At 38.5% G+C, this 23,727-nt stretch overlaps 1 protein-coding gene and 1 pseudogene across 1 annotated transcript; one reads left to right on the top strand and one right to left on the bottom strand.

Moving 5' to 3' along the window:
- The first annotated feature begins 13,225 nt into the window (after positions 1 to 13,225).
- LOC111157994 lies at positions 13,226 to 14,236 on the top strand (annotated as a pseudogene).
- Positions 14,237 to 22,493: 8,257 nt separating this feature from the next.
- On the bottom strand, positions 22,494 to 23,474 carry LOC111158001 (olfactory receptor 9K2-like). Its single transcript, XM_022519773.1, has one exon. The coding sequence runs from the start codon at positions 23,433 to 23,435 to the stop codon at positions 22,494 to 22,496; it is 942 nt and encodes a 313-aa protein (XP_022375481.1). The 5' UTR covers positions 23,436 to 23,474.
- Between the last annotated feature and the right edge of the window lie 253 nt (positions 23,475 to 23,727).

Genomic DNA, 23,727 nt, shown 5'->3' with positions numbered 1-23,727 from the left:
GGTGTTGAGATCAAGCCCCATGTGGGACACCATACTCAGTGGAGAAGCAGTTTGAGATTCTCTTCTTCTGTCCCTCCCCCTGCTCTCTCTCGCGCTCTCTCTCTCTCTCTCTCAAATAAATAAGTAAATCTTAAAAAAAAAAAAGGTATTTGGTTTCTGGAAGCATTCAAGTTAACCTATTTAGATTTGAGCAAACTATTAAGCATCAAGACAGCTTTGATTAATTTATAATGTTTTCTGTCATTTTTCTATGAAACAACACACTCATTGTCAATTAACTTGTCAAGCAATTAAGGATGACATTAAACATCTTCTCCTCTTTGGTGACATGTATCTTTCCAAGGGGTAACAAAGATAATAAGAACCAGCAAATGATTCACAAAATGTCTTTACTAAAATTAAAATGAATGATACAGTAACAATAAAAATTAGAGCACATGTAGTTTCTCTTTACTCTCCATCCTCCAATTGCAAGAGATTTTTGTTTTTTGTTGTTCCATTGTCTAATTCTTTGATCCTGAAATCTGCATGATTTAGTTGGTTCTTTTGTGTGTTTTCTTTCACAAAAATTTTCTCAAAGAAAGGAATGAAATTAATTCATATAAATTTAATCAAGGGGAAAATAACTGAATGAAATACATTACCTTTCTCAGTCTCCTTCCTTGCTCTACAGTTCCACCATGCATTTGAAATCCATTCAGATAATTGTAGAGTAATTTGGTTTTATTAGGAGATGGGGGATGAATTAGATTTACAGGTTAACATACATGAGGATAATTATATTTTATTCTAGAACTAATAGAATGAAACGTTTTAGGCATAAACTATATAGAGAAGTTTCAAGCAATGGTCATTATGCGTTTTTTTTGGAATTGGGAAAAAGGACTGTTAATAAGAATAAGAAGCATTTTTAAGACATGATAAAATTCTTTCTGCAGAGACACAAGACAAACACTTTGTCTTTTAGTCTTATTTTTAAAGGAGGAGAAGCAGAAGGAGGAAAAGATAGAGAAGGAGAAGAAATTTAAGTTCTTAAAAAATTGTGATTTTTGGGAGACAAGATGGCGGGGAAGTAGGAGGAGGAGCCTTTTCAACCTGTACCCTAAAGTGAGCTGATTACCTACTAAAGAACTCTGATCACCTATGAAATCAGCCTGAGATCAGAATTATACACGTCTGGATCTCTACAGGGGCAGAAGACACCAGTGGGCAGGTAAAGTGGAGTGGGAACGTCGGACTGATATCAGAAGAAAAACAAAAGGGGGAGGGAGCCACCAGAGACGACTGATTGGAAAGTGACACCCCTAATACGAGAGTGCCCTGCACCTGGGGACCAGCATTAACTTGGAGACAGGTTGAAAGCACTCCAAAAGAGCAAAGGATCACGGGGGGGGGGGGGGAATTGTGGGAATTGGGGAGGCTAGGGACAGGGGCTTAAGTCCCTGGACCCAGGACAGCCTCCCCTGGTGCTGAGCCAGAGAGAGTGGGGTGGAGAAACCAGGTCTTGGTCCCTGAGCTGCCATTGCTCCCAAGATTGCCTGGGGTCTGGCTTCTGTGAGGGGCTGGGAGCCTCGCCAGATGGCAGAACACCAAGCCCTGCTACAGAGCCTGAGACACGTGCGCCCCTCACCCCTCCTGAGAGAGGTGCACAAAGGCCCACCCGGCGCTCTTAGACCCGTGCCATTGTTTCAGAGCCTGAGACACGTGCCCCAAACTCTCCCCTGAGAGAGGTGCACGAAGGCCCAGCCTGGTGCTTTCGGACCTGCACCCTGCTCTCAGAGCCTGAGACGCGCGCCCGCGACCCACAGCCTCCCCTGAGAGAGTTGCGCGCAAGCCGGGGGCTCTTAGACCCAGAAAGACCAGGCACTCCCAGCCCGGGCCAGTGGGAAAATCTCAGTGTGCAATCACTGCTTGGAACCTCTCTGGCAGTCTGGAGCTGCCCAGACAGCCGCCGCTGCTGTGGTTTTGGGTACAAGCAGAAGATCCTGCATCTCCAGGGACCGCAACTTGGAACCTGCTCTGCCAGCGGCCAAGGGGGAATTTATATGGGCTCTGCAACACCCACAGAAGAACAGACTGAGGCTTCTCTCTGAGAGGGAGGTCAGGGTGCAGTTTGCTTTCCTCTAAACCTACAAAAACCATCAAAAGCAGTCAAGGAGAGAGGAAAAAAAAAAGTGAACAAACATAAAAACCTCCAGAGAACAAAAGCCTGAAAAAACCGGTTTCCTCAGAGCCCACCCCCTTGAGGGGGGCAGGAGGACTTAACTCAGGGAACATCATTGACTGAAAACCCATGTGGCAGTCCCCTCACCCAGAAAACCAAGAAAAGAGAAAGAAGAAGAAAAAAAAAAAGACTACAAGAGAACAACCACCACTACTTCATAGGACAACTTTTATTTTTAATTTGTTCCCACTATTCTGGCTCATTTTTCTTATATACATAATTTTTTAAACTATTTACCATCACAGTGAGCTGTCCAGTACATCAAATTCCATAATAACCTTCTAACCTGAACTTTTTGATACATACACCTGTGTTTTTCTTTTGCATTTCTATTTTTTAAATTTCTTTTTTTTTTTTTAATTCTAGTTTGGTTTAGTCTAGTTTATTCCTTTTTTATTTTTATTTTCTAATATTCATATAGAGTAAAACTTCAAAGTAATCCCGTTTCCCCAATCAATACTACCCCTATAGGTAAACCAATTTTTAATCCCCATTTATCTTAGGAAAGTTGAGTCCTTTAACAAAGATATCAAGATACATCCAGGAAGAATCAAAACAACCCTCCTCACCCACACTGAGAATTTATAACCACTCTCCCATCTTTTTCTTCCCCCAGTGTTTCTGTGTTTTTGTGTTTGTCCTGATAGTATATAAATCTTACACTTGGGGTACTTTTTGATGAGGTTCTTCCTTTATTTGCATATATATATATATATATATATATATATATATATATATTCTCTTGTCATATACTTTTATCAGTCTTTTTGTTTGTCTGTTTTTGTATACTACATAAATCTTACCTTGGGGCCCATTTGGGCTGAACCTTCTCTTTTATCTTCCCTTTCTTTCCTGTCTCTCTCTCTCTCCCTTTTTTTTTCTTTTTCTTTTCTTTTTTCTCTCGTTTGGGTGGGGAATCCTGATTGCTCAGAAGTGTTCCAGGGTGCACCTTGACTGCACCACGGTTCATACATCCAGCTACATCTGTTCAGTCATCTCTCACCAAAATGACTAGGAGGAGGAATGCCCAACAGAAGAAAAATACAGAGGATGGACCTTCTGCAACAGAGCTAATGGCTATCAACATAGACAATATGTCAGAAAGAGAATTCAGGCTGACAATTATCCAGGCAATAGCTAGGTTGGAGAAAGCCATGGATGACCAAATGGAATTGATTAGGGCCGAACTGAAAGCGACCAGAGATGATGTTCACAATGTTAGGGCAGAGCTGAAAGCTACCAAGGATGAGGCTCACAATGCTCTCAATGAGTTCCAATCTAATCTAAATTCTCTCAAAGTTAGGGTAACTGAGACAGAAGATAGAATTAGTGATCTGGAGGACAAACAGATAGAGAGAAAGGATCAGGAGGAAGCCTGGAACAAACAGCTTAGAAGCCACGAAAACAGAATCAGGGAAATAAATGATGCCATGAAACGTTCCAACGTCAGAATTATTGGAATCCCTGAAGGGGAGGAGAAAGAAAGAAGTCTAGAAGATATAGTGGAACAAGTTCTTCATGAAAATTTTCCCAATCTCGCGAATGGAACCAGCGTTCACGTACTAGAGGCCGAATGGTCTCCACCCAAGATTATAGATTCCAGAAAAACATCAAGGCACCCGATAGTCAAATTGAGGAATCATAATTGTAGGTATAATCTCTTGAAAGCTGCTAGGACAAAGAGGCTCCTCACTTACAGAGGAAAGCCCATCAGAATAACGTCAGACCTGTCCACAGAGACCTGGCAAGCCAGAAAGGGCTGGCAAGATATATTCAGGGCACTAAATGAGAAGAACATGCAGCCAAGAATACTTTATCCAGCAAGACTGACATTCAAAAGGGATGGAGAGATAAAGAGTTTCCAAGACCGGCAAGGCTTAAAAGACTATGCAACCACCAAGCCAACACTGTGGGACATATTAAGGGGTGTTCCATAAAAGAGGAAAAATCTTAAGAATAGCATTGAACAGAAATATAGAGACAATCTACAGAAAGAAAGACTTCAAAGGTAACACAATGTCAATAAAAACATATCTATCAATAATCACTCTCAATGTGAATGGCCTTAATGCACCCATAAAATGGCACAGGGTTGCAGATTAGATAAAACGACAGGACCCATCCATATGTTGTCTACAAGAGACCCATTTTGAACCTAAAGATACACCCAGACTGAAAGTGAAGGGATGGAGAAGCATCTTTCATGCCAATGGGCCTCAAAAGAAGGCAGGGGTAGTGATTCTCATATCAGATAAATTAGATTTTAAACTAAAGACTGTAGTCAGAGATACAGAAGGACACTACATCATTCTTAAAGGGACTATCCACCAAGATGATCTAACAATTGTAAATATCTATGCCACCAATATGGGAGCAGCCAATTACATAAGAAAACTGTTAATCAAGATAAAGAGTCATATTGATATGAATACATTAATAGTAGGAGATCTTAACATGCCTCTCTCAGAAATAGACAGATCATCGAAGCAGAAAATCAATAAAGAAACAAGAGCATTGAATGACAAATTGGACCAGATGGACCTCATAGATATATACAGAACATTCCACCCTAAAACAACAGAATGCTCATTCTTCTCAAGTGCACATGGAACCTTCTCAAGAATAGACCACATACTGGGTCACAAATCAGGACTCAACTGATACCAAAAGACTGAGATTATTCCCTGCATATTCTCAGATCACAATGCTTTGAAGCTGGAGCTCAGTCACAAGGAAAAGTTCAGAAGGAACTCAAACACCTGGAAGCTAAAGACCACCTTGCTTAAGAATGCTTGGATCAACCAGGAGATCATAGAAGAACTGAAACAATTCATGGAAACCAATGAGAATGAAGACACTTCGGTCCAAAACCTATACAACAAAGGCGGTCCTAAGGGGGAAATACATAGCCATCCAAGCCTCCCTCAAAAAAATTGAAAAATCCAGAATACACCAGCTGTCTCTACACCTTAAAGAACTGGAGAATCAACAACAAATCAAACCAACTCCACACATAAGAAGGGAAATAATCAAGATTAGAGCTGAGATCAATGAGGTGGAAACCAGAGATACAGTAGAACGTATCAATGAAACTAGAAGCTGGTTTTTTGAAAGAATCAATAAGATTGATAAACCATTGGCCACACTAATCCAAAAGAAAAGAGAGAAAGCCCAAATTAATAAAATTATGAATGAAAAGGGAGAGATCACAACTAACACCAAGGAAGTAGAAACAATCATCAGAAGTTACTATCAACGGTTATATGCCAATAAGCTAAGCAACCTAGATGAAATGGATGCATTCCGGGAAAACTATAAACTCCCAAAATTGAACCAGGAAGAAATCGACAACCTAAATAGACTGATATCTAGTAACGAGATTGAAGCAGTGATCAAAAACCTCCCCCCAAAAAGAGCCCAGGACCTGATGGATTCCCTGGGGAATTCTACCAAACTTTCAAAAAAGAAATAACACGTATTCTCCTGAAGCTGTTTCAAAAAATTGAAGCAGAAGGAAAACTTCCAGACTCTTTCTATGTAGCCAGCATTACCCTGATCCCCAAACCAGGCAAAGACCCTACCAAAGAGGAGAATTTCAGACCCATATCCCTGGTGAATATGGATGCTAAGATTCTCAACAAGATCCTAGCAAACAGGATCCAACAGCACGTTAAAAAGATTATCCACCATGACCAGGTGGGATTCATCCCTGGGCTACAAGGATGGTTCAACATTCGCAAATCAATCAATGTGATGGAACAAATTAATAAGAAAAGAGAGAAGAACCACATGGTCCTCTCAATTGATGCAGAAAAAGCATTTGACAAAATCCAGCATCTGTTCCTGATTAAAACGCTTCAAAGTATAGGGATAGAGGGAACATTCCTGAACTTCATCAAATCTGTCTATGAAAAACCCACAGCAAATATCATCCTCAATGGGAAAAAAGTTTGCAGCCTTCCCATTGAGATCAGGAACACGACAAGGATGCCCACTCTCACCACTCTTGTTCAAAATAGTACTAGAAGTCCTAGCAACAGCAATCAGACAACAAAGAGAAATAAAAGGTATCCAAATTGGCAATGAAGAAGTCAAACTCTCTCTCTTCGCAGATGACATGATTCTTTATATGGAAAACCCAAAAGACTCCATCCCCAAACTACTAGAACTCATACAGCAATTCAGTAATGTGGCAGGATACAAAGCCAATGTACAGAAATCAGTAGCTTTCTTATAAAATAACAATGAAAATACAGAAAGGGAGATTAGAGAATCGATTCCATTTACTATAGCACCAAGAACCATAAGATACCTGGGAATAAACCTAACCAAAGAGGTAAAGGATCTGTACTCGAGGTACTACAGAACACTCATGAAAGAAATCGAAGAAGACACAAAAAGATGAAAGACCATTCCATGCTCTTGGATCAGAATAACAAACATTGTCTATACTGCCTAGAGCAATCTATACTTTTAATGCCATTCCAATCAAAATTCCACTGGTATTCTTCAAAGGGCCAGAGCAAATAACCCAAAAATTTGTATGGAACCAGAAGAGACCCCAAATCGCTAAGGAAATGTTGAAAAACAAAAATAAAACTGGTGGCATCACGTTACCTGATTTCTAGCTTTACTACAAAGCTGTGATCGCCAAGACAGCATGGTACTGTCATAAAAACAGACACATAGACCAGTGGAACAGAATAGAGAGCCCAGATATGGACTCTCAACTCTATGGTCAGTTAATCTTCGACAAAACAGGAAAAAATATACAGTGGAAAAAAGACAGTCTCTTCAATAAATGGTGCTGGGAAAACTGGGCAGCTATATGTAGAAGAATGAAACTCGACCATTCTCCTACACTGTACACAAAAATAAACTCGAAATGGATAAAAGACCTCAACATGAGACAGGAATCCATCAGAATCCTAGAGGAGAACATAGGCAGTAATCTCTTCGATATCAGCCACAGCAACTTCTTTCAAGATATGTCTCCAAAGGCAAAGGAAACAAAAGCAAAAATAAACTTTTGGGACTTCATCAAAATCAAAAGCTTCTGCACAGCAAAGGAAACAGTCAAGAAAACAAAGAGGCAACCCACAGAATGGGAGAAGATATTTGCAAATGACAGTACAGACAAAAGGTTGATATCCAGGATCTATAAAGAACTCCTCAAACTCAACACACACAAAACAGATAATCCTATCAAAAAATGGGCAGAAGATATGAACAGACACTTCTCCAATGAAGACATACAAATGGCTATCAGACACATGAAAAAATGTTCATCATCACTAGCCATCAGGGAGATTCAAATTAAAACCACATTGAGATATCACCTTACACCAGTTAGAATGGCCGAAATTAGCAAGACAGGAAACAACATGTGTTGGAGAGGATGTGGAGAAAGGGGAACCCTCTTACACTGTTAGTAGGAATGCAAGTTGGTGTAGCCACTTTGGAAAACAGAGTGGAGAAAACTTAGGAAATTAAAAATAGAGCTTCCTTATGACCCTGCAATTGCACTACTGGGTATTTACCCCAAAGATACATATGTAGTGAAAAGAAGGGCCATCTGTACCCCAATGTTTATAGCAGCAATGGCCACAGTTGCCAAACTGTGGAGAGAACCAAGATGACCTTCAACGGACGAATGGATAAGGAAGATGTGGTCCATATAAACTATGGAGTATTATGCCTCCATCAGAAAGGATGAGTACCCAACTTTTGTAGCAACATGGACGGGACTGGAAGAGATTATGCTGAGTGAAATAAATCAAGTAGAGAGAGCCAATTATCATATGGTTTCACTTATTTGTGGAGCATAACAAATAGCATGGAGGACATGGGGAGTTAGGAGAAGGGAGTTGGGGGAAATTGGAAGGGGAGGTGAACAAGGAGAGACTATGGACTGTGAAAAACAATCTGAAGGGTTTGAAGAAGAGGGAGGATGGGAGGTTGGGGGAACCAGGTGGTGGGTATTAGAGAGGGCACGGATTGCATGGAGCACTGGGTGTGGTACAAAAACAATGAATACTGTTATGCTGAAAATAAATTTAAAAAATGATTTTAAAAAAAGAATGAATGGGTTGGGGCACTTGGGTGGCTCAGTGAGTTAGGCCTTTGCCTTTGGCTCAGGTCATGATCCCAGGGTCCTGGTATTGAGCCCTGTGTTGGGCATTCTGCTCAGTGGGGAGCCTGCTTTTCCTTCTTCTCTCTCTGCCTACTTGTGATCTCTGTCTGTTCAAATAAATAAATAAAATCTTAAAAAAAAAAAAAAGAATGAATGAATGGGCCAACCAGGAAATTAAAGAAGAATTGAAAAAATTCATGGAAACAAATGATATTGAAAAAACAATGGTTGAAAATCTGTGGGACACAGCAAAGGCAGTCCTGAGAGGAAAATATATAGTGTAGGGATAGAGGGTACATACCTCAATATCATCAAAGCCATCTATGAAAAACCCACTGCAAATATCATTCTCAATGGAGAAAAACTGAGAGCTATTCTGCTAAGGTCAGGAACACAGCAGGGATGTCCATTACCACTGCTATTCAACATAGTACTAGAAGTCCTAGCCTCAGCAATCAGACTACAAAAAGAAATTAAAGACATCCAAATCGGCAAAGAAGCCAAACTATCACTCTTTGCAGATGATATGATACTGTATGTGGAAAACTCAAAAGACTCCACTCCAAATCTGCTAGAACTCATATAGGAATTCAGTAAAGTGTAAGGATATAAAATCAATGCACAGAAATCAGTTGCATTTCTTTACACCAACATCAAGACAGAAGAGAGAGAAATTAAGGAGTCAATCCCATTTACAATTGCACCCAAAACCATAAGATACCTATGAATAAACCTAACCAAAGAGGCAAAGAATCTATACTTAGAAAACTATAAAGTACTCATGAAAGAAATTGAGGAAGACATAAAGAAATGGAAATATGTTCCATGCTCCTGGATTGGAAGAACAAATATTGTGAAAATGTCTACGCTATCTAAAGCAATCTACACATTTAATGCAATCCCTATCAAAATCCCATCCATTTTTCTCAAAGAAATGGAACAAATAATCCTAAAATTTATATCAAAGCAGAAAAGACCTCGAATAGCCAAAGGAATGTTGAAAAAGAAAGCCAAAATTGGTGGCATGACAATTCCAGACTTCAAGCTCTATTACAAAGCTGTCATCATCAAGACGGTATGGCACTGGCACAAAAACAGACACATACATAGATCAATGGAAGAGAATAGAGAGCCCAGAAATAGACCCTCAACTCTACTGTCAATTAATCTTTGACAAAGCAGGAAAGAAGTCCAATGGAAAAAAGACAGCCTCTTCAACAAACGGTGTCAGGAAAATTGGACAGCCACGTGCAGAAAAATGAAATTGGACCATTTCCTTACACCACACACGAAAATAGACTCAAAATGGATGAAGGACCTCAATGTGAGAAAGGAATCCATCAAAATCCTTGAGGATAACGCAAGCAGCAACCTCTTTGACCTCACCCGTAGCAACTTCTTCCTAGGAACATCACCAAAGGCAAGGGAAGCAAGGGCAAAAATGAACTACTGGGACTTCATCAAGATCAAAAGCTTTTGCATAGCAAAGGAAACAGTTAACAAAACCAAAAGACAACTGACAGAATGGAAGAAGATATTTGCAAACGACATATCAGATAAAGGGCTAGTATCCAAAATCTATAAAGAACTTAGCAAACTCAACACCCAAGGAACAAATAATCCAATCAAGAAATGGGCAGAGGACATGAACAGACATTTCTGCAAAGAAGACATCCAGATGGCCAACAGACCCATGAAAAAGTGCTCCACATCACTCAGCATCAAGGAAATACAAATCAAAACCACAATGAGATATCACCTCACACCAGTCAGAATGGCTAAAATTAACAAGTCAGGAAATGACAGATGCTGGCGAGGATGCGGAGAAAGGGGAAACCTCCTACACTGTTGGTGGGAATGCAAGCTGGCGCAACCACTCTGGAAAATAACATGGAGGTTCCTCAAAAAGTTGAAAATAGAGCTACCCTATGACCCAGAAATTACACTACTGGGTATTTACCCTAAAGATACAAACGTAGTGATCCGAAGGGGCACGTGCACCCAAATGTTTATAGCAGCAATGTCCACAATAGCCAAACTATGGAACGAACCTAGATGTCTTTCAACAGATGAATGGATAAAGAAGCAGTGTTGTATATATATACAATGGAATACTATGCAGCCATCAAAAGAAATGAAATCTTGCCATTTGCGATGACGTGGATGGAACTAGAGGGTATTATGCTTTGTGAAATAAGTCAATCAGAGAAAGACAACTATCATATGATCTCTCTGATATGAGGAAGTGGAGATGCAACGTGGGGGGTTTGGAGGGTAGGAAAAGAATAAATGAAACAAGATGGGATTGGGAGGGAGACAAACCATAAATGACTTAATCTCACAAAACAAACTGAGGGTTGCCAGGGAGAGGGGGGAAGGGAGAGGGTGGTGGGATTATGGACATTGGGGAGGGTATGTGCTATGGTGAGTGCTGTGAAGTGTGTAAACCTGGCGACTCACAGACCTGTACCCCTGGGGCTAATAATACATTATATGTTTATAAAATTTTTTTAAAAATTATAAAGAAAAATTCCACAACATTCTTAAAACTTGTAAAAGATGATGATGATGATGCTATAATGGTTCTCAAATATATAAATTTCACAACACTGCTAAAACATATAAAAAAATGATGATGGTGATAATAATAATAATACATACTACCATTAATTTCATACTTCATTGTGCTAAAAGCTTGAGTTATAGTAAGTAATTCTTACATATATGGAATGAAGGAGCTTATTCGATTTTACCCATTCAAGGCCCTCTTAAAACATTTACTCTGAAAACCATTCAAGGCCCTCTTAAAACATTTACAGTACATTGACTCACCCTGCGCTGTCTGATATCAGAAGCAATGATAATAACCTTGTTCTTAGAAATGTATATTGTAAATAGATCAATTATTTACTAAATGCAATCCTACTAAAATGCAAATAAGGATTATTTTTTTAATGCAAAATAATTTTGAAATTCATTGTAATTAGTATATTGGCTGAGATATTTTTGAAAAAATATGTAGTCCTATGAGGCATTAAATCTTATTATACAACAAGCTTGTGATACCAGCATAAAATCAATAAGCAAATCTATGGAACAAAAATACCTTGATCCTATAGTACATTCTATGCATAGTAGATCATATGGATAAAATGTACTATAGGATCACAATACTAAACTTTATACACCAACAGAAATTATTATTAAATCTTGATGTAATTTGAGCCCTCTTGAGTAATACTTTACAAGAACACCAGCAGTTTCTTGATCCTGATATAGCTTGGCTGTGCATCCTATCAAGAAGTATCTATAGGACTTAGTTCCTTTAGCAAAAGTAGCAAATTGGAAATGAGGTATCAGTTTACTTTTTAAAAATATTTTATTTATTTATATGAGAGAGAGAGAACAAGCAGGATGAGGGGTAGAGGGAGAAGTAGGCTCTCCACTGAGCAGGGAGCTCAACCCATTTCTCCATTCTAGGACCCTGGGATCATGACCTAAGCCAAAAGCAGACACTTAACTGACTGAGTCAACCAGGCATCCTCACTTTTGTTAATTAGCTGCAGTTGAGTGTTAAATTGAACTACATCTGGGGAAACCACGAGGTCTTAGAAGTACATTGCCTTCTGCCTATTTTTTTTTTATTCCAGTGTAGTTAACATATAGTATTATGTTAATTTCAGGTGCACAATCTAGTGATTCAGCAATTCCATGTATTACTCAATGCTCATCAAGTGTACCTTTAATCCCCTTCATTTATTTTTAATTTTTTATTTTTTATAAACATATAATGTATTTTTATCCCCAGGGGTACAGGTCTGTGAATCACCAGGTTTACACACTTCACAGCACTCACCATAGCACATACCCTCCCCAATGTCCATAACCCCACCACCCTTCTCCCAACCCCCTCCCCCCAGCAACCCTGTTTGTTTTGTGAGATTAAGAGTCATTTATGGTTTGCCTCCCTCCCAATCCCATCTTGTTTCATTTATTCTTCTCCTACCTCCTTAACCCCCCATGTTGCATCTCCACTTCCTCATATCAGGGAGATCATATGATAGTTGTCTTTCTCTGATTGACTTATTTCGCTAAGCATAATACCCTCTAGTTCCATCCACGTCATCGCAAATGGCAAGATTTAATTTCTTTTGATGGCTGCATAGTATTCCATTGTGTATATATACCACTTCTTCTTTATCCATTCATCTATAGATGGACATCTAGGTTCTTTCCATAGTTTGACTATTGTGGACATTGCTGCTATAAACATTCGGGTGCACGTGCCCCTTCGGATCACTACGTTTGTATCTTTAGGGTAAATACCCAGTAGTGTGATTGCTGGGTCATAGGGTAGCTCTATTTTCAACATTTTGAGGAACCTCCATGCTGTTTTCCAGAGTGGTTGCACCAGCTTGCGTTCCCACCAACAGCGTAGGAGGTTTCCCCTTTCTCCGCATCCTCGCCAGCATCTGTCATTTCCTGACTTGTTAATTTTAGCCATTCTGACTGGTGTGAGGTGATATCTCATTGTGGTTTTGATTTGTATTTCCTTGATGCTGAGTGATGTGGAGCACTTTTTCATGGGTCTGTTGGCCATCTGGATGTCTTCTTTGCAGAAATGTCTGTTCATGTCCTCTGCCCATTTCTTGATTGGATTATTTGTTCCTTGGGTGTTGAGTTTGCTAAGTTCTTTATAGATTTTGGATACTAGCCCTTTATCTGATATGTCGTTTGCAAATATCTTCTTCCATTCTGTCAGTTGTCTTTTGGTTTTGTTAACTGTTTCCTTTGCTATGCAATATTTAATTAAGATGTAAATAATTTATTTTACATTAAAGGAAATATTTATGTCACTATAAACAAAGCCCAGATTTCATTTGTTCATTTTACCTTGTGCCTCTCAGCAGTTTTCTGCCATGGGTGACAGGGGAACAAGCAATCACTCAGAAGTGACTGACTTCATTCTTGTAGGCTTCAGGGCCCGCCCAGAACTCCACATTCTCCTCTTCCTGCTCTTTCTGCTTGTGTATGCCATGATCCTTCTAGGGAATGTGGGGATGATGACCATTATTATGACTGATCCCCGGTTGAACACACCAATGTATTTCTTCCTAGGCAACCTCTCCTTCATTGATCTCTTCTATTCTTCTGTTATTGCACCCAAAGCTATGATCAACTTCTGGTCTGAGAACAAGTCCATCTCCTTTGCAGTCTGTGTGACCCAGCTCTTCCTCTTTGCCTTGTTCATTGTGGCTGAGGGATTTCTCCTGGCAGCCATGGCTTATGACCGCTTCATTGCCATTTGCAACCTACTCCTCTACTCTGTCCAGATGTCAACTTATTTCTGCATTCAGTTGGTAGCTGGTTCCTATTTTTGTGACTGCATTTGCTCGATTCTTTTGACCAGTGTGACGTTCACTTTGTCCTTGTGCTTCCCGAGCTATCGACCACTTCTACTGTGATACTCATCCACTTCAAAGGATTTCTTGTTCTGATCTCTACCTTCATAAGATAGTTTCCTTTTTCTTATGCAGCATTATTATTTTGCCTACCATAATTGTCATTATGGTGTCCTATATGTATATTCTGTCCATGGTTCTAAAGATAAGATCCACTGAGGGACATAAGAAAGCCTTCTCCACTTGCAGCTCTCACCTAGGTGTTGTGAGTGTACTGTATGGTGCCATCATTTTTACGTATGTCATCCCTGACAGATTTCCTGAGCTGAGTAAAGTAGCTTCCTTATGTTACACCTTAGTCACTCCCATGTTGAATCCTTTGATTTACTCCCTCAGAAACAAAGATGTCAAAGAAGCTCTGAGAAAGATTCTGGGGAAAAAATATTTTTATTTAATTCTATCTTAACAATGATATAACTGAAAGGCCTGAACATTATGACAATTTTGGAAGGCATTGATGCACATAAAGCACTCACAATTTTGAAATATTTAATTTTAGAAAGTTTATTCCTCTGAATCCCATGTACTTACAGCTGAAGGGCACATTTGGGTGGTTTTTTCCTGTTAATTTTGGAATGGAATACTTCATCTTCAGTTGGGTGCAGATCATGATTGCCATGTAATTTGATTTTAGGAAAAATATATTCCAAGCTTGCTACTGGCACTCAGAGGATGATGTTGGGATATATTGTTTATCTTGAATCAGTAACAAATGTTATATAAGGTATATAATTGGTGATATAACAAAATCTGACGTATTAAGACAGAACAAAATATAAGATTTATCAAAGAAATATTTTTGAGTGCTTGATGAGAGAAAGAGATACTCTAGAGCATACAGAATCCTAAGGATGACATGTTAGTTGCTCAGTTAATCAGAGGCTAAATGATTGACACACTTCTTAATGTTTTCTCTGGCTTAGATCAATTATTCTTGAAAATCCTCTTTCTTCACAAGAAAACTGTAATGAAAATGAACAAAAAATAAAGGTAATTCATTTTTTGTTATATATGGCTTAGTGAGAATTAATTCATCACATAGATTATTATTGGATTTGGATGCATTATTTGCCCTATAACATTCCCTATGTATAAATAATTTCAGTACTTAGCTCACCATGAAATAAGGGGAAAACAGCTGACTAGAGAATTAAAATAACATATGGAAATCAGTGAAAAAGACATTTGTAGAAAACATAAAAAGAGAGCAATCTCTTAAGGGGACTGGTCCTAATGATCAGGGAACATGTCCAAAGCAAATTTTAAAAAAATAAATAGCATTAAACAACATGAAATAAATAGGCTTCTATGCAAAGGAAGTAATAACTATATGGTGAACTTCATGAAATTTGTTATGCACAAGACAATGAGTGAAGGATGAGCTTTTAAAAAGGAAACTAATGACCTAAAAGAATGAGTTCTAGCAGTTCAAAAGAGCGGAAAAACCTGGAAATGTAACAACAATTTAGCAAATAGATATTTGAAAGTAATGGGCAGGTACATAAGGAAAATATGAGTTGTATATGGTATTATTCTGCACTAAAATAATGGAAAATAATGTTTTGTAATTGCTTTTGTGTATTAATATTTCTATCCATATAAAATTGCCTTGATGATAAAAATATTTGAGTGCCAATTATTATTGAATACTTTGAAATTGTTTTATAAATAAAAATAATAAATTATAACTATTTAAAAAAAAAAGGAAACTAATGGAAATCATTCAAACCTCTATGTCAAGCCAAGGAAACTGACCTTAATTCTGTAGACAGAGGTTAGGCATTGGGATTTTTAGGAAGATAGTGCTGTGTTCAAATTGGCATTTTACAAAAACCATACTGGTAGCTTTGTGGAAGGTAAATGTTCACAAGGAGAAGATGGTAATTCCAGAAAGTGTATGATTGTCCAAGTAAGAGGTTATGATGGCTTTACCAAAGGCAGAATTATTAGGGACAGTAAAGAAGAGACTATCTTTAGAATGGCAGGTAAATTGAGCTGAATATTTACCGATGGTTGATAAAAAGAGAATGAGGTGGAAAAATAATGACTTCTAATTCTTGAGCATCTCTGACTCAATGCTACCTCATAAATGAGGAAGAAAGTATAAAGGTAATAATGGTTCATGGTTACTTCAGAGTTAAGAAAATAGGCTCAGGTACCAGACTGAGCTTTCAAATTCTGGGTTTGCCAATGTGACTTTGGGCAAGTTATATACTATCTCTGCATTGTTATTTCCTCCTGTAAAATGGGGTACATAACAGTATCTAGATCTCAGAGTTATATGAATGATTAGATTATATAAATTGTTTAACCCATATTTCAGAGGTGTCAGATTTGCCCATTCTTCCTGCTTTCTACACTATTGATGTTAAGTCTGAGAGGGAAGACAGAAACTTTCTCTGCCCCTTTCCCTTTACTCTTTGCCATGAAGAATCCCCATGTCTCCAAGTATATCTGCTTTCATTTCCAGACAGAGTTTGAGAAACTGCCTACTACTTTGTCATCTCAATCCTTACCCATCTCCCTGGTGACAACTAATGGAAAAGTTTGTAAAATGACCAAAAAGGCAATAGAGCCTCTAATTAAATACAAAATAGTATCATCATCAGATGTGATATCTATTCATCTCTTTACCTATGTCTTTCTCTAAGAATCCTCTCTTATACTTTAACAAAATGTCATCACTTTCTTTCACATTTCTAAAAACACAGATTACTGGGGAAAACAGGGGGCCCACTTAGTAGAAAAACTTCACGAAGATTTCCAAATAAATGCTCACTTGCTAAGGTTGTGTCTTATTTCTTTCCTGAAATGAAGGACAAACATGTGTGGGTTGAAAGAGGCATATTTTACTAACCCTCCCCTGGGAATAAAATGCAGAGCCCTCAGGCCACAGCTGAGTCCTATAGTGTAATAAACCTGAAATGAATGATGCTCCTAGCACTTTAAATCTTTGTCCATTGGATATTGGTAATCTTTTATCAAAATGAGAAAAAAAGACCCTGGGACACCTGGGTGGCTCAGTCAGTTAAGCGGCTGCCTTCGGCTCGGGTCATGATCCCAGTGTCCTGGGATTGAGTCCCACATCGGGCTCCTTGCTCGACAGGGAGCCTGCTTCTCCCTCTGCCTCTGCCTGCCCCTCTGCCTGCCTGTGAGCTTGCTCTCTCTCTCTCTCTCACTCTCTTTCTGACAAATAAATAAAACTAAAATCCTTAAAAAGAAAAAAAGAAAAAAAAATACCCTAACAATGGTATTGACTGTCAAGGGAGAACAACATTCCTCCACAAGCACCATATGCTGTACCCCCCACCAAAACCACCATCGGATGCACATATACACATAAAATCAAACATTAGCATGCTTTCACTCTTGCTCTCTCTCTCTCTCTCTCTCTCTCACACACACACACACACACATACACACACACACTCACACCAGGATATCACTGAGAGAGGGACACCAAGAAAGATCACTAAATATATCATTCCCTAGAACAATATACATCCGGTGTCATCCAACTGACTCCTAAAAGAATCCTCAGGCTAAGCTAGAAGCTAATAGACCTTACCACAGAAGATAAGTGAAGTAATTTTTCAGTGCTGACTTTTTTCTTTTCTTTCCTGGTATCAAGAAATTTCTGTATTGCTACAGGAATTGCATTCAGGTATATTCTGTTCTCACTCCTGTTAAGAAATTACTCTTCTCATTTTACTTTTCATTCAAGGTGGATGCCTGTGCTATACAGTGTAGGTTCTGAAATCAGGGATATTGTGAATAAAGCCAATAGGAATATGCACACATCTGTATTTGAGCCAGAGCCCACTCCCACACCCTCCCTCCACTTTTCAGCCTAGGGTGATAGAAAGTGCACAGGCAAGTGCAGACAGGCTCCTCTTCACCTGGATCCCACTCAGGGGCTACCATATCACCTTGAGAGGAGTGGGCTGAAAACATTTCTTATTTCTTCCAGCTCCACATTGCAGAAGCTCTATTCAAGGCAAGAGAGGCTAAAATGTCTAGAAATCTCTTCCTCTACCCAGGGCCTATTCATAGAGTAGAAGCTACCCCAGGCATAACAGGCCAAGAATTACAGGCCAAGAATTACAGGCCTCCAATTCCACTTGCTCCAGTTCAAAGGATAGAGATTTTTTGCCAAGAGAGATAAGCTTAGAAGATCATAGGCTACTGACCTCACCCAGAAACCTGCTCATAAAGCCAGAGTGTCACTCTAAGAGAACTAGGCCACTGGTCCTGTTCCAGTTCTAGAATGCTTGAACACAGGTTTCACCTAGAATGAAAGGCAGGCCATAACAACAAAGGGCTTCAAAGCTCTCCTCAAGTGAACTGGCTTTATTTGGAATGAAGTGTGGGAAAGTTTTAGCATAAATGACTCTCAAACACAATACACACTTGGTCATAAGCAATTAAGAAGGGGCTGGTAGTTCCATGAAAGCAAAAAGCTAACTATAGACCAACTAGAAGATTACCAGAGACAATGAGGGAAGAAGACAACAAAGAAAGCTATGCTAGGGTTGGAGCAAACCTCAAAGACTGCCCTTAAAGACTATCTTTGCAGAGGGGACCAAAACAATTGGATAGTAACGATATGAAACATAGTAAAAAAAAATATATATATATATATGTGTGTGTGTGTGTGTGTGTGTGTGTGTGTGTGTGTGTCCCACAATGTTTTCAAAACAATAGAACAAGAAGAATTAGTGGAGTCTCTGCTGGGTGGAAAACCTACAGAGGCCCATCACTCAATGAAATGATCAGGGGAGGACACAGCCAAAGCTAACCCAAAAAACTGCTGACATCCAAGAGTACGCACAAGCCTAAGGTTATGCCTCTGAGGTGACACAGAATGCCTCTCAGACCAAAGAGATTTCAATAATACAGACATAAAAATAAACAGGCAAAAGACAAAAATACAGAAATTATTTCAAAAACATATGCTGGAGTTTAAAGGTACAATAACTTGAAAATGTTATATAGTGGGAATCATGCAGTATGTACCCTTTTTGAGTTGGCTTCTTTCACTTAGTAATGTGCATTTATAGTTCCCTCATGTCCTTTCACAGCTTGAAAGATTTAGCTCATTTTTTTTTTAGTGCTGAATATTATTCTATTGTCTGGAAGTACCATAGTTTATTATTCATTCACCGTTTGTGTGCAGGTTCTTGTGTGGACACGAGTTTTCACCTTGTTTGGGTAAACATCAAGGAGCACAATTGCTGGATTATGTAGTAAGAGTATGTTTAGTTTTGCATGAACCTGAAAAACTGTCTTCCAAAATGGCTGTACCACTTTACATTCACAGCAACAATGAGTGAGGGTGGCTGTCCCTCCACATCCTTGACAGCATTTGGTGTAGTCAGTGGTTTTTATTTTAATCATTCTAATAGGTATGTAGTAGTACACTGTCTTTTGTCTGTTTTTTAATTAAGACATTAATTTTTATAGAAGTGTAAGGTATAGAGATCTACCAATTACCCCCCCACACACACACATACCTTTGTCCAGTGTCAAATGCCCCACCAGATTGGTATGTTTATTACAATTGATGAGCCTACAGTGACACCCATTGTCATCCTGAATCCACGGTTTATTAAGTTTTGTTCCATTATTCTATTAGTTTATTTTTTCACAATACCAGTTGTCTTGATTATTGTAGCTGTATGGTTGTGTATAGTTGACTTCATGTAGTGTCAGTCCTCTGATTCTGTTCTTCCCCTTCCATATACTGTTGGCTTTTCTGGTCTTTTGCTTTTTCATATAAACTTCACTTTAGTATCTGAAGTTTGTCAATAATCAAAAATAACCAAAAAATAACTCATTGAGATTGCATTGAAAATATATCTCAAGTTGGGAAGAAATGACATCTTGACAATGTTAATCTTCCTCTCCATGAACCTTCAGTGGTTCTCCATTTATCTAAGTCTGCTTTGAGTTCTTCCATTAGAATTTTATGCTTTTCCTTCTAGAGATCTGGTACATATTTTGTGAAGTTCATTCCTAAGTGTTTTACTGGGGTAAGTGATAACATAAACAGCACTGTGTTTTCATTTTAAATTCTACTTGCTCAATGATGGTATATGGAAACCAATTGACTTTTGTATACTAACCATGTATCCTGCAATCCTCCTATCTTTCCTATTAGTTTCAGGACGGTGTTTTTGTCAATTCTTTCAGATTTTCTACAGAGACAACAATGTCACCTGTGAGCAAAGATGAAGTTATTTTTCCTTCTCATTCTCTTTAATCTTTTTTTATATTTTTTCCAGATTTATTGTGATATAATTGGTATATAACATTGTGTTATTTTAAGGTGTACAGTGTAATGATTTCACATATGTATATATCGTGAAATTATTACCACAGTAAGGTTAGTTAACACATTCATTACCTCACATTTCTCATGTGTGTGGTGAAAACTCTTAAGATCCAGTGTCTTAGCAACTTTCAAGTATACAATACAGTATTGTTAACTACAGTCACCATGGTGTACATTAGATCCCCAGAGTTTACTTATCTTCCTTTTTTTTCCCAGATCAATGAATTTTATTTTACTTTTATTAATCTTTTATAGTAATTGGCTATATCTGCCACAGCAAAACACCAGAGACTGGGGGCCTGAAACACCAACTTTTTTTTCTCCCGGATCTATAGACTAGAGGTCCATGATCAATGTGCCATAAATAAATATTCTGAGGATTCTCTCCTTGGCTTACAGATGTCTGTCACTGGTTTCCTCTTTACATGGTTGTCCCTCAGAGCACATGCACATCCAGTATCTCTCTGTGTGTCCTGATCTCTTCTTATAAAGACACTGGTCAGACTGTATTAAAATCCACTGTAGGAGCCTTGCTTTGAAGGTTCTATCTCCAACTATAGTCACATACAGAGATACTAGGGGTTAGGCCTTCAACATATGAGTTGGGAAGACATAATTCAGCCCATAATAGTTTTATTTACTTTTTTGTCTATTGCATCACTTTAGATTTCCAAACAAATGCTGAAGAGATGTGGTGAAGGGGGACATCCTTCCCTGATTCCTATCTTAGTGGGAAAGCTTCTATTTCATTAACATTAAATGTAATTTTAGCTGTAGGTTTTTGTAGATATTCTTTTACAAGCTGAGGAAATGTCCCTCTATTCCTACTTTGCTAAGAATTCCTTTACTTTTTATCTGTTGGTACCATCACCAGAAACATGATACCAGTTCAGACATGGTGAGACACACCTCCTTCCTGTACTCCCCTCATATTAATCAGTTGATCAGTTCTCTGTATCTAACATGGAAATTTTCAAATCATCCTTTCTTTTTTTTCACTTATTGCTACACTTCAAGCCCACATCAATAACATGAATTGATATAACAGTATACTGACTCCAATCTTACTCCCTTTAAATACATCTTCCATCTACCTGAGACTTTCCCTATTTGTGAGCACCTGCTCTCAGGCACCCCACTTTGAAATCTGTATGTTTCTCTTTGGCATAAACATCTATGGATTTGAATTGTCTGTGTGAGGTTGTGATTTTCACACTAAATGGTAAGCTCCCTGAAGAATAAGGTTATTTACACCTGAACCCACCACAAAACGTATTACACAGTCAATAAAATTATGAAACAAATGAATATTCAGGGGCAATAAATTTTAGACCACACACTATTTTCATGACCAACTTGCTCCATACCTTTATTCAATATTTCTCACAATAATTAACACGGGAAAAAATGCATGAAAATCCAAACTGAAGGAATGATTGCCCAAAATCATTCATGTTTGCACTACCACTTTGGTTTTTTATAGTAAGATTTAGCAACTAGCTGTGTCTCAGAACAACCTACAATACCTGACACCTGTGATATAAAATTTTCCAAATTAATGCATATAGCAAAAATTACTTATCATTTGTTTCTTATTATTATTTTTCCTCTTGATAAAATACACTTACCATACTTCATTCAAAATGAAAATTCAGTTTAACATGCTAAAAAACAGGTAGTTATTAAGTTGGAAAATATTATTTTTTAAAAAATAAGTTGGGCATTCAGGCACCCGGGTGGCTCAGTCAGTTGTCTGACTCTTGTTTTCCACTCAGGTCATGTTCTCATGGGTCATGAGGTTGAGCCCCATGTCATGCTCTGTGCTTAGTGGGGAGTTTCTTTGAAATTCTCTCCCTATGCCCCTGCCCAAACTCACTCTGTCTCACTCTCGCTCTTTCTATCACTCTCAATTTAAAAAAAAAAAAGAAAGAAAGAAAGAAAGAAAAAGAACAAGAAGAAGAAGAAGAAAGAAGTTGGGCATTACTGTCCATCACTAGTGACTGTGTATATTGCCAGGAGCAATTTTAAGACAAACACCAGACAATACATTGTTTACACAATAGAATGACATATAAAAGTCAGGTTCAACAATGAACCATTATAATAAAGGAAATCAATTCTGTGAAACAAAGTCATACTTGAGATAGTGTGAGGTTCATCTTGAAAAATGATCTAATATTCAGTATATCTCCAATATCCAGGACATTCAGAATTAACAGTGTTCCAGGTAACTCACCTTGAAAAAGTTCTGGTATTTTTTATGGAGAAGGATTTTCAGTAATGGCCATGAGGCATATGACAGAAATTGCCACAAAATCAATGGTGGAAAATAAATAAAAATCAAACAATTGTATTTCTCTTCTCTAGAAGTTTCTTTAGCGCTTCTTTGACATCTTTGTTTCTCAGGGAGTAAATCAAAGGATTCAACATGGGAGTGACTAAGGTGTAACATAAGGAGGCCACTTTACTCAGCTCAGGAAATCTGTCTGGAGTGAGATACATAAAAAAGACGGCACCATACAGTACACTCATGACTCCTAAGTGAGAGCTGCAAGTGGAAAAGGCTTTCTTACGTCCCTCAGAGGAGCGTATTTTCAGAACTGTGGACACAATATACAAATAAGAAATAATAATAACTATGATGGTAGGCATGATAATGATGCTGGATAAGGAGAAAGAAACCATCCTATAGATGAAGAGGTCAGAACAAGATATCCTTTGAAGTGGACGAGTATCACAGTAAAAGTGATCAATGGTGCAGGAAGCACAAAAGGACAAAGTAAATGTCATGCCTGTTTGAAGAACTGAGCTGATGCAGCCACAACAATAGGAACCAGTCACCAGCTTAATGCAGAGACGAGTTGACATCTGGACAGAGTAGAGGAGTGGGTTGCAGATGGCAATGAAGCGGTCATAAGCCATGGCTGCCAGGAGAAATCCCTCAGTCACAATGAACAAGGCAAAGAGAAAGAACTGGATCAGACAGCCAGCAAAGGAGATGGACTTGCTCTCAGACCAGAAGTTGATCATAGCCTTGGGTGCAATAACAGAAGAATAGAAGAGATCAATGAAGGAGAGGTTGCCTAGGAAGAAATACATTGGTGTGTTCAGCCAGGGATCAGTCATAATAATGGTCATCATCCCCACATTCCCTAGAAGGATCATGGCATACACAAGCAGAAAGAGCAGGAAGAGGAGAATGTGGAGTTCTGGGCAGACCCTGAAGCCTACAAGAATGAAGTCAGTCACTTCTGAGTGATTGCTTGTTCCCCTGTCACCCATAGCAGAAACCTGCTGAGACACACAAGGAAAAATAAACAAATGAACTCCTTGGTTCTAGCTAGAAATAATAATTACAGACTTAGGACTTACAAACCTATTCTATGGTGATCATACATTTTAACTTTATAAAATCACTGTCCATTAAATTTAAACCATTGCCACTGATGGTAAATCAAAAGGTTAGTTTTATGTCCCTCTTCATACAAGCGGTGGAATTACACTTTCTTTCCTCTATATCTAATGCAATTCCTTTCCACCCAAATGCATATGCAAGTATCACTTCTGTGTATGT

This window comes from Enhydra lutris, unplaced genomic scaffold, assembly GCF_002288905.1.
Source record: "Enhydra lutris kenyoni isolate GAN:26980312 unplaced genomic scaffold, ASM228890v2 scaffoldscaffold56, whole genome shotgun sequence".
NCBI classification, from domain to species: Eukaryota; Metazoa; Chordata; class Mammalia; order Carnivora; family Mustelidae; genus Enhydra; species Enhydra lutris.
The sequence above is the reverse complement of the archived record's forward strand: the minus strand, read 5'-3'. Positions and strand labels throughout refer to the sequence as shown.

Coding starts and splice junctions, on each gene's coding strand:
- LOC111158001 (XM_022519773.1), bottom strand. CDS start 23,435: ATGGGTGACAGGGGAACAAGCAATCACTCAGAAGTGACTGACTTCATT.